The sequence below is a fragment of the Pseudophryne corroboree genome, chromosome 2, assembly GCF_028390025.1.
Source record: "Pseudophryne corroboree isolate aPseCor3 chromosome 2, aPseCor3.hap2, whole genome shotgun sequence".
Classification (NCBI taxonomy): domain Eukaryota; kingdom Metazoa; phylum Chordata; class Amphibia; order Anura; family Myobatrachidae; genus Pseudophryne; species Pseudophryne corroboree.
In genome coordinates, this window is record NC_086445.1 from 964,487,972 (window position 1) to 964,503,661 (window position 15,690).

Consider the following 15,690-nt stretch of genomic DNA (forward strand, 5'->3'; position numbering starts at 1 on the left):
GTAGGGGTTGTCCCTTAATCAGACAAAGAGCATGTTGACTGGGTATTGGCCTGCCCAACAGATGCAGCTTATCTCGGCATGTTAAGTGAATGCAGATGGGACAGAAGGGGGAATATCACAGTATTATTAGAGCTCAGAGGGGAGTTCCAAAGCCTCTCTACTGCATGTGACTGTGGTTGCCATGGTAACCCTTAGAAAAACATCTTTAGAATTGTTTGTCAGTAACAGCAGTCTGAAGAAACAAAGGAGAAAATATAATTAACAAGTTTCTTATATCTTGTCACTGTCACTTTTATGGGTTTATTTTTTTAAATGCTAAAATGTTAGTTGAGGTTGATTAGCACAGACGAGTGTGGGTCGAGACCACAAGTGACTCCCAGAATCTGATTTATGGGACCACTGATTCCTTGATATGGAAAATATGAAAATTGTTCTTCACCACTGGATTAAAATGATGGGAAGGCATGGTACATGCATGTGTTTTTGAGGAAAAAAAGGCTAATGAGCTGGTTTAGAGAAGAATGTTTGAAGATTAGGTTGGACACTTCAGGTGTTCTAGACATTCTCAAATATAGTCCTTAGGACACCCTAACAGTGCATGCTTTCTAGGTCTCCTCAGAGAACGCCACCATTACAGTCCAGGTTTTAATTATTCATGCTTGAGCCCTGAAGCATGGATTTAAATCAAATTGACTGAATTTAAATCAAATTGACTGAGATACTAATTAAGTCACCTGTGCTCAAGCATGGATAGCCTTAAATTTGGACTGTAATATCAGAATTTGGAAGCCTTTGCATTGGGTTGGGGCTGAAATGCCGTCCGTCGAGATGTTGGCGGTCAGAAGACCGACTGCGGCATCCCGGTGGTTAGAATCCAGAGTCAGGTAAGTATGCTAATCCTAACACCCCTTACCGTAGCCTAAACCTAACCCTCCCCACCCCATACAGCCTAACCCTACCTGGTGGTGGTCAAACCTAACCCTTCCCCGCATCCTAACCCTGCACGTGAGTGCCTAGACCTAACCCCCTCCCCACAGTCTAAACCTAATCCTCCCCTTTCCGCAACCTAACCCTTCCCCCCCTCACAGCCTAAACCTAACCAAGCAGTATTGGGATTCCAGCGTAGGTATTTCATCAGACGGGATCCTGAGCCCTTTGCATTACATAGGAGTATATTCAATTAGAGTCGAAAACTGCCATCTGTCGAAAAGATGGCAGTCTTCGACTTTTTAAGGTCGAATAGTGATTCGACCTATTCAATCCCAGCTGTTTTTTTTCACAAGTCTGGGAATTTGACTTGTCGAATAGTATTTGAATTGGCGGTATAGCTGCCGATTCACGTACTTTTGAGTGAAACAGGGCCAAATTCGACAGGATTTGGCCCCGTTTCCGACCATCTCAGTCCGACATAAAAAAATGTCGGACTGAGATGTGGGACCCAGAGTAGGAGAGGGGGGGGGGAGCCGCAGGGAGACGGTTAATGGCCGTGGGCATACAGGGGAGGTCAGGGCTACAGCACAGCGCAGCAGCAGAATGTCTCACAGCCGTGCCGCTCGCGGCAGCGTCCACCCGGCTCCAGCAAGTGAGGTCACACTTGCAGGAGCCGGGTGGACACTGCCCTGAGGCCGGGCGGACACTGCCCTGAGGCCGGGCGGCTGTGTGACATCCTCCTGCAGCGCTGCTGTTGGGCTGTCCCCGCTTGTCTCCCCGCGGCCCCCCCCCCCCCCCCTCCTCCTCCTCTGTGTCCCTATTCTCAATTCGACTTTTTAAAAGTCCAATTGAGATGGGATTGAATATCAGTTGTCGGATCCATTCCGTCAAATGCATGTCGGAATGGATCCGACCCTTACTGAATATATCCCTTAATTGCTTTTTTTGAGCTGTAGGCCTAATAATCTATATATAAGTAAGTGGGGTGGAGGACATGTTTTAATGATAAGAAAAGCAACATGACCTATAGTATATGGCTGAGTTTGGTCAGAAAGAACCAGAAATACAGAGTACCGGGGAGTTTTTAGTAACTAATTTAGTGGGAATAGACTTTAAGCCAAGATCTGCGTTCTTGCACAAATAGTTATCTTCTCAGGAACGCCGGATAATATTGTAACTATTACTATTGTGTAAACTGTTTACCATGTTCTATTCATACCTATGTGTTGTGTCACTGATCTTCCCAGACAAATACGTTGGTAGGCCATCTATCTGCAGTGATTAGGCATGTCATGCTGATGTAAAATCACACTGTGTCCTTACACATGTTAAACAAGACTTTATCATACTGTGGGGCCAGCTTTAGTAGTTCTGTTCCCATTGCTTTCCCTAAGCCCGCAGGTCCATCTTATTCTTTTGTGTTTACGTTACTCTTCCTTATTTACTAGAAAAGTACTTCCTAGTTCTTTTCCATGTGGGATGAATCCACCTAGACTGATGGATTTTTATGCTGCTCCCATATTTAATGTTACCTGTAAATGGAGATTATAATCAATTTGTTTATTTTGTAAACTGGGTATATTTCTGGTATACTTACCTTTCCTTCTAACTCCTCCATGGCAGCCATTCCAATGAGTTATGTTACACGCTGGATGACTAGATCCAGCTGATTGTTGTCGTTATGTATAGGAGTACGCTACTTCCTTTTTCACCAGTGTCCTTTCCAGCCTCGAAATAGTGCAAGTACTGTAGGTAGTGTTTTCCTTATTTTGTGATGAGTGTACAGAGATTCCCGTACAGGGAGTGTACAGGCGTCCTGGTGCCACACCATCTAGGATGCTGAACCGGAGGATGGTATTTCTTACCGGGCACTGTTAGAGCGGTTTTTGACAGTGCCAAGGATTTTTAATCTCATGTGTGCAGTAAACTTGCTCTTCTGCCCCTTTGCATGCACAATGCCCACCTTTCAGCGCGCGGAACGGCAGACCAGGCTTACAGAAGAAGCAGGAGTTACCGCAGAGTTACATTTATGAATTACAGGATTGCCCTCCTGATGAAAGCCACAATGTAGAGGTAGCCGGAGACCAAACCGGAAAAAGAGACTCCCCACCCCAGTTAAGCTCATAACACTTAAGTGACCTTCTCTTCTGCCTAGATGATTTAATACTGTGTTCTCAGTCTGGTTGTAGGTTCTGCTGGGAATGGAGCAAATTCTTATAAGGTCACCACAATTAGAGGAAGAAAATGAATGTTCTCATTCAGAAGGCAATTCAGATAATATTGAGGGTGTTTGTAGAACACAGTCCTTGAGGAAGCACCTAGAAAATATATGTTTGATAATGTGGACATATAATAATCAGAGGTGTACGCTAGTGCAGTAGCAGTTGCAACCTTCGTTGCAGCCGCTACTGCAAATTTATGCTAATGGCGCAGCTGATGGGCTGTCTAGTGAGACATCTACCAGCAGCGCCGTGCAAATAGTCGCACCATTGAGCAGACATCTGTCACACCGCCATAAAGTAAGGCAACTCTATAATTGCTTAGAATGTCCGAAGGTACATGGCCGCTGGTGCCAGTGGAACTGCGTCTTTTGACAGTACCTGATGATCAACAAAAGCTACCGCCCAGGAACGCCTATCAGAACTGCATAGATCTCCATGCAATTCCAATCTGCTTCCTCTGCCAGGAACCTTCGGGATGCATGCACATTTTTAGAACATATGGCACTTGCACCCAATGTTTTAAATGCGTCTTGCTCTGAATCGGGCCCTGAATCGCGAGAGAAATAATAAGAATTTACTTACCGATAATTCTATTTCTCGGAGTCCGTAGTGGATGCTGGGGTTCCTGAAAGGACCATGGGGAATAGCGGCTCCGCAGGAGACAGGGCACAAAAAGTAAAGCTTTTCCAGATCAGGTGGTGTGCACTGGCTCCTCCCCCTATGACCCTCCTCCAGACTCCAGTTAGGTACTGTGCCCGGACGAGCGTACACAATAAGGGAGGATTTTGAATCCCGGGTAAGACTCATACCAGCCACACCAATCACACCGTACAACTTGTGATCTAAACCCAGTTAACAGTATGATAACAGAAGAGCCTCTGAAAGATGGCTCCCTAAACAATAACCCGAATTAGTTAACAATAACTATGTACAAGTATTGCAGATAATCCGCACTTGGGATGGGCGCCCAGCATCCACTACGGACTCCGAGAAATAGAATTATCGGTAAGTAAATTCTTATTTTCTCTATCGTCCTAGTGGATGCTGGGGTTCCTGAAAGGACCATGGGGATTATACCAAAGCTCCCAAACGGGCGGGAGAGTGCGGATGACTCTGCAGCACCGAATGAGAGAACTCCAGGTCCTCCTTTGCCAGGGTATCAAATTTGTAGAATTTTACAAACGTGTTCTCCCCTGACCACGTAGCTGCTCGGCAGAGTTGTAATGCCGAGACCCCTCGGGCAGCCGCCCAAGATGAGCCCACCTTCCTTGTGGAATGGGCCTTGACAGATTTAGGCTGTGGCAGGCCTGCCACAGAATGTGCAAGTTGAATTGTGTTACAAATCCAACGAGCAATCGACTGCTTAGAAGCAGGCGCACCCAACTTGTTGGGTGCATACAGTATAAACAGCGAGTCAGATTTTCTGACTCCAGCCGTCCTTGAAATGTATATTTTTAAAGCTCTGACAACGTCCAACAACTTGGAGTCCTCCAAGTCGCTTGTAGCCGCAGGCACTACAATAGGCTGGTTCAGGTGAAACGCTGATACCACCTTAGGGAGAAAATGCGGACGCGTCCGCAGCTCTGCCCTATCCGAATGGAAAATTAAATAAGGGTTTTTATAAGATAAAGCCGCCAGTTCAGATACTCTCCTGGCGGACGCCAGGGCCAGTAACATAGTCACTTTCCATGTGAGATATTTCAAATCCACATTTTTTAGTGGTTCAAACCAATGGGATTTGAGGAAATCTAAAACTACATTTAGATCCCACGGTGCCACCGGAGGCACCACAGGAGGCTGTATATGCAGTACTCCTTTGACAAAAGTCTGGACCTCAGGAACTGAGGCCAATTCTTTTTGGAAGAATATTGACAGGGCCGAAATTTGAACCTTAATAGATCCCAATTTGAGACCCATAGACAATCCTGATTGCAGGAAATGTAGGAAACGACCCAGTTGAAATTCCTCCGTCGGAGCACTCCGATCCTCGCACCACGCAACATATTTCCGCCAAATGCGGTGATAATGCTTCGCGGTGACTTCCTTTCTTGCCTTAATCAAGGTAGGAATGACTTCTTCTGGAATGCCTTTTCCTTTTAGGATCTGGCATTCAACCGCCATGCCGTCAAACGCAGCCGCGGTAAGTCTTGGAATAGACACGGTCCCTGCTGAAGCAGGTCCTGTCTTAGAGGTAGAGGCCACGGATCGTCCGTGACCATCTCTTGAAGTTCCGGGTACCAAGACCTTCTTGGCCAATCCGGAGCCACTAGTATCGTTCTTACTCCGCTTTGCCGTATGATTCTCAATACCTTTGGTATGAGAGGCAGAGGAGGAAACACATACACCGACTGGTACACCCAAGGTGTTACCAGCGCGTCCACAGCTATTGCCTGCGGATCTCTTGACCTGGCGCAATACCTGTCCAGTTTTTTGTTGAGGCGAGACGCCATCATGTCCACCATTGGTCTTTCCCAACGGTTTATTAGCATGTGGAAAACTTCTGGATGAAGTCCCCACTCTCCCGGGTGAAGATCGTGTCTGCTGAGGAAGTCTGCTTCCCAGTTGTCCACTCCCGGGATGAACACTGCTGACAGTGCTATCACGTGATTCTCCGCCCAGCGAAGGATCCTGGCAGCTTCTGCCATTGCACTCCTGCTTCTTGTGCCGCCCTGTCTGTTTACATGGGCGACTGCCGTGATGTTGTCCGACTGGATCAACACCGGTCTTCCTTGAAGCAGAGGTTCCGCCTGGCTTAGAGCATTGTAGATTGCTCTTAGTTCCAGAATGTTTATGTGAAGAGACTTTTCCAGGCTCGACCACACTCCCTGGAAGTTTCTTCCTTGTGTGACTGCTCCCCAGCCTCTCAGGCTGGCGTCCGTGGTCACCAGGATCCAATCCTGTATGCCGAATCTGCGGCCCTCCAATAGATGAGCCCTCTGCAACCACCACAGAAGAGATACCCTTGTCCTTGGAGACAGGGTTATCCGCAGGTGCATCTGAAGATGCGTGCATTGATGTACAGACACCTTTCCTGGTTTTAGGAGATTCCTGACCAGGTCGGATAACTCCTTGGCTTTTTCCTCGGGAAGAAAAACCTTTTTCTGAACCGTGTCCAGAATCATCCCTAGGAACAGCAGACGAGTTGTCGGCATTAATTTGGATTTTGGAATATTCAGAATCCATCCGTGCTGCTTTAGCACCTCTTGAGATATTGCTAATCCCATCTCTAGCTGTTCTCTGGACCTTGCCCTTATTAGGAGATCGTCCAAGTATGGGATAATTAATACGCCTTTTCTTCGAAGAAGAATCATCATCTCGGCCATTACCTTTGTAAAGACCCGAGGTGCCGTGGACAAACCAAACGGCAGCGTCTGAAACTGATAGTGACAGTTTTGTACAACGAACCTGAGGTACCCCTGGTGTGAGGGGTAAATTGGAACGTGGAGATACGCATCCTTGATGTCCAAGGATACCATAAAGTCCCCTTCTTCCAGGTTCGCTATCACTGCTCTGAGTGACTCCATCTTGAACTTGAACTTCTTTATGTACAGGTTCAAGGACTTCAGATTTAGAATAGGCCTTACCGAGCCATCCGGCTTCGGTACCACAAATAGAGTGGAATAATACCCCTTCCCTTGTTGTAGAAGAGGTACCTTGACTATCACCTGCTGAGAGTACAGCTTGTGAATGGCTTCCAAAACCGTCTCCCTTTCGGAAGGGGACGTTGGTAAAGCAGACTTCAGGAAACGGCGAGGTGGATCTGTCTCTAATTCCAACCTGTACCCCTGAGATATTATCTGCAGGATCCAGGGATCTACCTGCGAGTGAGCCCACTGCGCGCTGTAATTTTTGAGACGACCTCCCACCGTCCCCGAGTCCGCTTGAGAAGCCCCAGCGTCATGCTGAGGCTTTTGTAGAAGCCGGGGAGGGCTTCTGTTCCTGGGAAGGAGCTGCCTGTTGCTGTTTCTTCCCTCGACCTCTGCCTCGTGGCAGATATGAATAGCCCTTTGCTCTCTTATTTTTAAAGGAACGAAAGGGCTGCGGTTGAAAAGTCGGTGCCTTTTTCTGTTGGGGAGTGACTTGAGGTAGAAAGGTGGATTTCCCGGCTGTAGCCGTGGCCACCAAATCTGATAGACCGACTCCAAATAACTCCTCCCCTTTATACGGCAAAACTTCCATATGCCGTTTTGAATCCGCATCGCCTGTCCACTGTCGCGTCCATAAAGCTCTTCTGGCCGAAATGGACATAGCACTTACCCGTGATGCCAGTGTGCAGATATCCCTCTGTGCATCACGCATATAAAGAAATGCATCCTTTATTTGTTCTAACGACAGTAAAATATTGTCCCTGTCCAGGGTATCAATATTTTCAATCAGGGACTCTGACCAAACTACCCCAGCACTGCACATCCAGGCAGTCGCTATAGCTGGTCGTAGTATAACACCTGCATGTGTGTATATACTTTTTTGGATATTTTCCATCCTCCTATCTGATGGATCTTTAAGTGCGGCCGTCTCAGGAGAAGGTAACGCCACTTGTTTTGATAAGCGTGTTAGCGCCTTGTCCACCCTAGGAGGTGTTTCCCAGCGCTCCCTAACCTCTGGCGGGAAAGGGTATAATGCCAATAATTTCTTTGAAATTATCAGCTTTTTATCAGGGGCAACCCACGCTTCATCACACACGTCATTTAATTCTTCTGATTCAGGAAAAACTATAGGTAGTTTTTTCACACCCCACATAATACCCTGTTTAGTGGTACCTGTAGTATCAGCTAAATGTAACGCCTCCTTCATTGCCAAAATCATATAACGTGTGGCCCTACTGGAAAATACGGTTGATTCGTCACCACTGGAATCAGTGCCTGTGTCTGGGTCTGTGTCGACCGACTGAGGCAAAGGGCGTTTTACAGCCCCTGACGGTGTTTGAGGCGCCTGGACAGGCACTAATTGATTGTCCGGCCGCCTCATGTCGTCAAACGACTGCTTTAGCGTGTTGACACTATCCCGTAATTCCATAAATAAAGGCATCCATTCTGGTGTCGACCCCCTAGGAGGTGACATCCCCATATTTGGCAATTGCTCCGCCTCCACACCAATATCGTCCTCATACATGTCGACACACACGTACCGACACACAGCAGACACACAGGGAATGCTCTAAACGAAGACAGGACCCACTAGCCCTTTGGGGAGACAGAGGGAGAGTCTGCCAGCACACACCAAAAAGCGCTATATATGACAGGGATAGCCTTATAATAAGTGCTCCCTTATAGCTGCTTTATATATATCAAGATATTGCCATTAAATTTGCCCCCCCTCTCTGTTTTACCCTGTTTCTGTAGTGCAGTGCAGGGGAGAGACCTGGGAGCCGTCCTGACCAGCGGAGCTGTGAGAGGAAATGGCGCCGTGTGCTGAGGAGATAGGCCCCGCCCCTTTTTCGGCGGGCTCGTCTCCCGCTATTTTGTGAATACAGGCAGGGGTTAAATATCTCCATATAGCCTCTGGGGGCTATATGTGAGGTATTTTTAGCCTTTATATAGGTTTACATTTGCCTCCCAGGGCGCCCCCCCCCCAGCGCCCTGTACCCTCAGTGACTGCGTGTGAAGTGTGCTGAGAGGAAAATGGCGCACAGCTGCAGTGCTGTGCGCTACCTTTAGAAGACTGCAGGAGTCTTCAGCCGCCGATTCTGGACCTCTTCTTACTTCAGCATCTGCAAGGGGGCCGGCGGCGCGGCTCCGGTGACCATCCAGGCTGTACCTGTGATCGTCCCTCTGGAGCTGATGTCCAGTAGCCAAGAAGCCAATCCATCCTGCACGCAGGTGAGTTCACTTCTTCTCCCCTCTGTCCCTCGTTGCAGTGATTCTGTTGCCAGCAGGAATCACTGTAAAATAACAAACCTAAGCTAAACTTTCTCTAAGCAGCTCTTTATGAGAGCCACCTAGAATTGCACCCTTCTCGGCCGGGCACAAAAATCTAACTGGAGTCTGGAAGAGGGTCATAGGGGGAGGAGCCAGTGCACACCACCTGATCTGGAAAAGCTTTACTTTTTGTGCCCTGTCTCCTGCGGAGCCGCTATTCCCCATGGTCCTTTCAGGAACCCCAGCATCCACTAGGACGATAGAGAAATTTAGTACCACCTGTGAATCTTTAGTTGTGTTCGTCAGTTATTTAAGAAACACTCTGCTCCAGAAAAGCAGTGATTCTATTTTGCAAATACCATGTCTGCAAAGAATATATACCTCCTATATCTGCTTGGCTATGGTGATTTGCTGCTGGCGGTAAATTGCAAGAAGCAAATGCTTGAAAATGATCTGCTGACTGCAAATGCTGGTATTTAGCACCATGTACAATTAACTACATAAGCCTTTAAAAAAAACTCTACATTAAATTTTTCTTTCAAGATCTAGAACAAACTAAACCAAACAAGGATAGTACAGTAGTACTGTTAGCATTGCTACCTGCGGTCCCGATCAGAGCCTGGTCTCTGAGCTGTTTGTATGGTTTTCCCGTAATTACATGAGTTTCCTCAGGATGTCCAATTTCCTCCATACTTCAAGAACATACTGGTAGCTTGATTGGTCTGTTACAAAATTAACCCATATTATAGTGTGTGTGTGTGTGTGTGTGTGTGTGTGTGTGTGTGTGTGTGTGTGTGTGTGTGTATTTATTTTGTGTTTTGTGGGGCAAACATGATGTGTATGACAAATACTCTTGTTCAGCAGTGCATAGAAAGGGGTGGCTATATAAGTAAATGATAGTTACAAGGTCACTGGATGAATCCGAGGGAAGAACGTTCTCCTACCTGGTGTTGGTTAGGGGTTTGGGTTCTAAGGTCCTCAGATGAATACCGTTGCCTTCAAACATCATAAAATCTGCAGCAGGCATTCCCTCACCGGCCTCCTCCTCCTCATTCTTCTCATCCATTAACATCTCCTGGTGTATTGTAAGCAAACTGTATAGTGTATGCATGTGTCGACTTGCTTTTAACATATATCTGCTTTATTTTCATTTTTGCATGCGTCTGTTCTATCTCGCTAACAAGTAAGATAATAATTATTAAAACTTAAATCCTCTGTGGCAGGTCATGATGACCCCGAACATGCAAGGTATTATCATGGCTATAGGTAAATCCAGGAATGTGTATGACAGGTGTGGACCCGAAGCCGGGTTCTTTAAGGTACAGATTACAATCCTGTTCTCTTCATTTTGCTGTTGGCTCAGTTTTTGTGTCTTGAATTTTTGTGTTGCATTTTCTTTGCTTTCAACAACATAATCCAGTGTGTATTTTGTGTGCTTTATGGAATACATCACATTTATCAACTTTTCTGGAACACTGCTAAACATCCGGCATTAATCCCTTGGTATAATTCGTTCTGAAAACACCAACAAACATTATCCGATTTAATTTTTAAACCGCTTTAATAGTCAATCCTTGCTAATTAAGTGATCAGTAATAATTTCTTCAGAGTCCATAGGCATCCACAGGGATGACCTTGGGGTATGATGGTGGAGACCAGGATCAGGCCTCAAAACAGTTAAGCTTTTCAGCTCCCAAGATGCACTGGTCCTTCTCCCTCATACCCTGGCCACAGCTCAGGCGCCTCAGTTTTCCGCAGATAGAGAACATAATTTATGAACTATGGGCGGTATCCTATTAGCAGCGGTACTTTACCACTGCTAATAGGATTGCCGGGGGCTATCCTATTAGCTCCAATGCCGTCATCCTTTTTCCCCCGATGTCAGCACCTATCAGGAATTGTGCTTCAGGTGCCTCAGGCAGCCAAACCATAATCTGTGATAAGGGGCCTCCGGAGCTGCGATAACACATGGAATCAGGAGTTAGACCACGAACCCATGTGTTTTAGAGCGGCCGCGGGTCCAATTTTACCCGATCAAAACGGCCTCTAATTGGATACCGTGATAATGACCATCGGTCATTAATTGCGATATCCAGCCGGTTTGATCAGCCGAAACTGCATCGAGCCTAATAGGATTTTACCCCATGTGTACTTCTGACCAGTAACGCTACACTAGTGCAGGTGTGAATAGCTGAACATATTAGTCTGTGGAGAGGATTGCCATTTGGTAGGGTCCGGTTCTGTTTACAAAGCACAAAATAGACTCTTCTCCATATGCTTTGCTTGCCATTCAGTTGCATTACTTTTCAGAGAATTATTCTGATTGTGTACGCTTCAATTCATTTACTGTACTTACTATAGTCTAATCAGTAGGAAATTGGCTCATGTTTATTAGCCTGTGCGTTGCCAGAAATGGCGCAGTTCCTGCAATTTAGACTGTAGATTTAAAGAGGTGATAGTTTAAAAGGCAAAAACAACCTGGTTGTGCCTTTTATGAAGTGTTCCCGCTATAATATACGGTCTAGCCAGAATTGTGCCAGTTCCAGCAACTCGCAGGATGTTATATAGGGGGCCATATCTGGAAAACTTTGAGGATCAAATATAAACTTTTAGACTGAAATATAAAGGGGATTATTTCTGATCTTTTATTGACTTGGAATATCTACAAATTCCCTGACCTATGACCTATTCTCCCAACCTCCACACATCACTTGCAGTTACTTGAGCAGAATCACTTAATGCAGAAGAATTGTGTTTAAAAACATCTAGTAGTGATCTCAGTCAGTGAGCGGTGGCTGTGACATTCTCCGGCCACGCTGCCCACTGCTGTAGCGCTGCACTCCCCCGTCTGCCCATGGCTCACCCCCATTCTCCTCTGGCGCCGCTCTCCCGCATCTCAATTCGACTTTTTTTAACGTCGAATTGAGATTGCTTTGAATACCCCAGGTCGGATCCATTCCGACAAATGAATGTCGGAATGGATCCGACTTCAATTGAATATACCCCTATATATGTTTATTACTACCAGGTTGATACCGGTTTGTCCATTGTATACATGTTGTTATGGTGGCGGGGAGCACGTGAGGTGGATGCCAAGGGATGACGTCACTCACTATGCGCCATCTGGCCGGGAGAGCGGTCCCGCGTCCAGAAGCGGCGTTCACAATGGGGGTGATTTCTTATAAAGGTAAGAATGCTTTTATTGTCACATTAGACCTGACGAAAGTGCCACTACAATACATGGCACTGAAACGTTGCCAAACTGATGCCTGTGTGAAGCCTGTCATTCTCAATCGCCAGGAGTGCTGCATCGTTTTGCAAGTATGGCTATGTTTATGTGCGGGCATTTAAATACAGGGAGGGAATCATTCGGCTACCTACTGTTATTACTCTACACTATAATCCACTATAACATAAACTTTAGCTAGCAATGATAATATCATTGTGAGGGCGTCCCTGTAATCCAGTCTTTGCGTAGCAGTATTATACTGTAATGCTGCATCAATAACCTGTTGCAAGCCAAGTCTGAGCATCTAAAACTGGGGTCTGAATGGGTTTCCTAAAAGAATTTTTAAAAAACGTCTTCATTCATTAAATTGTCATGCTGCTTCGTATGTGCCGTTCCTTGTTGTGACTCTGCTAGCTACCGTATGTCTGAGTAAGTAGTTTTATTGCTGATTTACTGTTTGTCAAAGATCTGTTTTGGTAATGATTGCTAGACAGTTATTTATGCATTTTGGTTTTAGACCGCCCTCTCTATCTGAACTAGATTCACATGTACTATCCCATAAGTCAGTAGATCAGTGAAACGCGTGACGTCCTATTGTGGTTTCTCTATCGTCCTAAGTGGATGCTGGGGTTCCTGAAAGGACCATGGGGAATAGCGGCTCCGCAGGAGACAGGGCACAAAAGTAAAGCTTTTACAGGTCAGGTGGTGTGTACTGGCTCCTCCCCCTATGACCCTCCTCCAGACTCCAGTTAGATTTTTGTGCCCGGCCGAGAAGGGTGCAATTCTAGGTGGCTCTCATAAAGAGCTGCTTAGAGAGTTTAGCTTAGGTTCTTTATTTTACAGTGATTCCTGCTGGCAACAGGATCACTGCAACGAGGGACAGAGGGGAGAAGAAGTGAACTCACCTGCGTGCAGGATGGATTGGCTTCTTGGCTACTGGACATGAAGCTCCAGAGGGACGATCACAGGTACAGCCTGGATGGTCACCGGAGCCACGCCGCCGGCCCCCTCACAGATGCTGAAGCAAGAAGAGGTCCAGAATCGGCGGCTGAAGACTCCTGCAGTCTTCTTAAGGTAGCGCACAGCACTGCAGCTGTGCGCCATTTTCCTCTCAGCACACTTCACACGGCAGTCACTGAGGGTGCAGGGCGCTGGGGGGGGGCGCCCTGGGAGGCAAATGAAAACCTTTAAAAAGGCTAAAAATACCTCACATATAGCCCCAGAGGCTATATGGAGATATTTACCCCTGCCTAAATGTACTAAATAGCGGGAGACGAGCCCGCCGAAAAAGGGGCGGGGCCTATCTCCTCAGCACACGGCGCCATTTTCTGTCACAGCTCCGCTGGTCAGGAAGGCTCCCAGGTCTCTCCCCTGCACTGCACTACAGAAACAGGGTATAACAGAGAGGGGGGGCTAAATAAATGGCAATATATTAATATAAAAGCAGCTATAAGGGAGCACTTAATCATAAGGCTATCCCTGTCATATATAGCGTTTTTTGGTGTGTGCTGGCAGACTCTCCCTCTGTCTCCCCAAAGGGCTAGTGGGTCCTGTCTTCGTATAGAGCATTCCCTGTGTGTCTGCTGTGTGTCGGTACGTGTGTGTCGACATGTATGAGGACGTTATTGGTGTGGAGGCGGAGCAATTGCCAAATATGAGGATGTCACCTCCTAGGGGGTCGACACCAGAATGGATGCCTTTATTTGTGGAATTACGGGATAGCGTCAACTCGCTTAAGCAGTCGTTTGCCGACATGAGGCGGCCGGACACTCAATTAGTGCCTGTCCAGGCGCCTCAAACACCGTCAGGGGCTGTAAAACGCCCCTTGCCTCAGTCGGTCGACACAGACCCAGACACAGGCACTGATTCCGGTGGTGAAGGTGACGAATCAACCGTATTTTCCAGTAGGGCCACACGTTATATGATTTTGGCAATAAAGGAGATGTTACATTTAGCTGATACTACAGGTACCACTAAACAGGGTATTATGTGGGGTGTGAAAAAACTACCAGTAGTTTTTACCGAATCAGAAGAATTAAATGACGTGTGTGATGAAGCGTGGGGTGCCCCGATAAAAAACTGCTAATTTCAAAGAAGTTATTGGCTTTATACCCTTTCCCGCCAGAGGTTAGGGAGCGCTGGGAAACACCTCCTAGGGTGGACAAAGCGCTAACACGCTTATCAAAACAAGTGGCGTTACCCTCTCCTGAGACGGCCGCACTTAAAGATCCATCAGATAGGAGGATGGAAAATATCCAAAAAGGTATATACACACATGCAGGTGTTATACTACGACCAGCTATTGCGACTGCCTGGATGTGCAGTGCTGGGGTAGTTTGGTCAGAGTCCCTGATCGAAAATATTGATACCCTGGACAGGGACAATATTTTACTGTCGTTAGAACAAATAAAGGATGCATTTCTTTATATGCGTGATGCACAGAGAGATATCTGCACACTGGCATCACGGGTAAGTGCTATGTCCATTTCGGCCAGAAGAGCTTTATGGACACGACAGTGGACAGGCGATGCGTAGAGGAGTTATTTGGGGTCGGTCTATCGGATTTGGTGGCCACGGCTACGGCCGGGAAATCCACCTTTCTACCTCAAGTCACTCCCCAACAGAAAAAGGCACCGACCTTTCAACCGCAGCCCTTTCGTTCCTTTAAAAATAAGAGAGCAAAGGGCTATTCATATCTGCCACGAGGCAGAGGACGAGGGAAGAGACAGCAACAGGCAGCTCCTTCCCAGGAACCGAAGCCCTCCCCGGCTTCTACAAAAGCCTCAGCATGACGCTGGGGCTTCGCAAGCGGACTCGGGGGCGGTAGGCGGTCGTCTCAAGAATTACAGCGCGCAGTGGGCTCACTCGCAGGTAAATCCCTGGATCCTGCAGATAATATCTCAGGGGTACAGGTTGAAATTAGAGACAGAGCCACCTCGCCGTTTCCTGAAGTCTGCTTTACCAACGTCCCCCTCAGAAAGGGAGACGGTTTTGGAAGCCATTCACAAGCTGTATTCTCAGCAGGTGATAGTCAAGGTACCTCTTCTACAACAAGGGAAGGGGTATTATTCCACTCTTTTTGTGGTACCGAAGCCGGATGGCTCGGTAAGGCCTATTCTAAATCTGAAGTCCTTGAACCTGTACATAAAGAAGTTCAAGTTCAAGATGGAGTCACTCAGAGCAGTGATAGCGAACCTGGAAGAAGGGGACTTTATGGTATCCTTGGACATCAAGGATGCGTATCTCCACGTTCCAATTACCCCTCACACCAGGGGTACTTCAGGTTCGTTGTACAAAACTGTCACTATCAGTTTCAGACGCTGCCGTTTGGTTTGTCCACGGCACCTCGGGTCTTTACAAAGGTAATGGCCGAGATAATATTTCTTCTTCGAAGAAAAGGCATATTAATTATCCCATACTTGGACGATCTCCTAATAAGGGCAAGGTCCAG

At 46.9% G+C, this 15,690-nt stretch overlaps 1 protein-coding gene across 4 annotated transcripts in view; it reads left to right on the forward strand.

The window, feature by feature from the left end:
- USP25 (ubiquitin specific peptidase 25) overlaps window positions 1–15,690 on the forward strand; it is a 225,733-nt gene that overhangs the window by 182,172 nt on the left and 27,871 nt on the right. For 3 of the 4 annotated variants that reach the window (XM_063956354.1, XM_063956356.1, XM_063956355.1), the window contains one exon: window positions 10,234–10,329. The exons of the other annotated variant lie outside the window; for it this stretch is intronic. In XM_063956354.1, coding sequence (XP_063812424.1) covers window positions 10,234–10,329 — 96 coding nt within the window. The remainder of the gene's footprint in view (window positions 1–10,233; window positions 10,330–15,690) is intronic. 4 annotated transcript variants of the gene reach the window in all.